This window comes from Cyprinodon variegatus, unplaced genomic scaffold (genome assembly GCF_000732505.1).
Source record: "Cyprinodon variegatus isolate N-32 unplaced genomic scaffold, C_variegatus-1.0 Scaffold770, whole genome shotgun sequence".
NCBI lineage: Eukaryota > Metazoa > Chordata > Actinopteri > Cyprinodontiformes > Cyprinodontidae > Cyprinodon > Cyprinodon variegatus.
In genome coordinates, this window is record NW_015151223.1 from 178,849 (window position 1) to 180,624 (window position 1,776).

Here is a 1,776-nt window from a genome sequence, read left to right on the forward strand (position 1 = left end):
GGCCGATGTCCGATATTCAGTTTTAAGGCCGATACCGATAGGGGGCTGATTATATCAAGCATCCCTAATATTTAGATAATTTAAATCTGTCTGCTTTAAACCTGGAGTATAAACAGTAAACGCAACAACTGAAATGAGCTCTAGAGTCCACAATATTTCTGCCAGACATCTTGTTGATACTGAGAAAAAGCACTAAGGAACATTAAACCAAATAGAAGGGAAACTTTCTGCAGACTTAAGCATAAAAAATATAAAGAACTCCACCATTAATTTATGCTGGTGCATACAATTCTTGTTAATAAATTCAACTTGTAAAACTAGAAAAACAATGTATTAATCATTACATTTTGTTAGTATATATGTAATAGTGTTTAGGGTTCTAAGGCTTCCAAAATTAAATTAATCAACAGCAAAATGTAAACAGTTTTACTTTCAGGCCCTTACTTTAAAATGAGGACTATTACAGACAGAACTTGCATACCTTAGCTGCCAAACAAAGGTCTTGATAGTCGGTCTGTAACTTTTTCATGTTTTCACCGATCGTGGGGTCGTTAAAGGAATTGAGTAAAGCCTCTCCTTTCTCAATGACACATTTCACAGCTGGTTCGTGGGATTCAACAGTCTGCTGAATAGTCTGTGTAAAAGAAAGGAAAGTTAAATACCGGGTCAGTTCTTTCAATATGATTTCTATCAATGTTACAATATTATTACTCACCTTATATTTTGCCAACTGAGCCTTTTTCTGGTAGAGTTCAGTTTTTGGTTCTAAACTTGCTGCTAAAAAGTTCTTTGTCTCCTTCACCCACTGGGCTTGTGTTTTATATTTATCCATAAAGTCTTTGGAGAGTGAGATGTATTTCTCCAGGGAGCTGTGTTCTGTGCGTAGAGAAGTGGTTAATTCCTCAAGCTGAAAAAGTTGAATGTCCACCTCCTCCCTGAGCTGGTCTGCCTCAGGCTCTTCAAGGAAAGTCATCGCCTTTTCTGCCTTTTCCCTCATTGCCTTTAGGTAGGTGTGACCCTGCTCCATGTCACCCTGCAGAGTCTAAAATCACACAAAATGTCAATTAATGTTAAACTTTCAAAGGCCCCCATACCTGTGCAGACTTCTAAAAAGCTCACAGTCTGCACACAGCCTGTATGTGGAAGCCTTTATCTAGTTCCTCTTATGGTTTAATACTATAAAGTTTGTTAGTTTAGACAAAAAACAAAATGACACTGAAATTATTAAAAACTTCACCTCAAGTTTCTTTATTTTTCTCTCTAAAGCAAAGCGATCTACTACGTCAACGCTAATGGCCACCGTGCTGAAGTTATTCTGAGCTGTGCTGAGCCACTCTGAGAAGGTGGTGAAGACACACTGTGATTCTTCGATTGAAGTCATCTCCTCCTGGAGCTGTTTGATTGTTTCCTGTATTATAAAAAAAAGAAAAAATAAGATTACAGAGGAAATTAGCCACTGAAACAAATCGTTCTGATGCATAACAAATATACTTAATATACAGAAGTTAATCATTAGCCCCAACTTTGTAATATAATAGCCCAATAAAAAATACTGAAAGTGAAAGTTTAAGATGTATTTCTGATTTTATCTATACATAACAATTTAAAGAAATACAGAGAATGTGGTTCAATTCAATTAAATTTAAACCCAGTTTAATTTACTTAAATAATGCCAATTAACGACACATAATCTCAAAGATCTCTACAGTCAAGTCATGGGCGTAGGTTTGCATAGGGACCATAGGGACATGTCCCTATGGTCCCTATGCAAACCTA

General features: G+C 36.3%; 1 protein-coding gene across 1 annotated transcript in view; it reads right to left on the reverse strand.

The window, feature by feature from the left end:
- syne1 (spectrin repeat containing, nuclear envelope 1) overlaps nucleotides 1-1,776 on the reverse strand; it is a 172,957-nt gene that overhangs the window by 86,991 nt on the left and 84,190 nt on the right. Inside the window, exons 68-70 of the mRNA XM_015395967.1 lie at nucleotides 1,238-1,408; nucleotides 716-1,042; nucleotides 482-634 (exon numbers count right to left, since the gene is read on the reverse strand). Coding sequence (XP_015251453.1) covers nucleotides 482-634; nucleotides 716-1,042; nucleotides 1,238-1,408 — 651 coding nt within the window. The remainder of the gene's footprint in view (nucleotides 1-481; nucleotides 635-715; nucleotides 1,043-1,237; nucleotides 1,409-1,776) is intronic.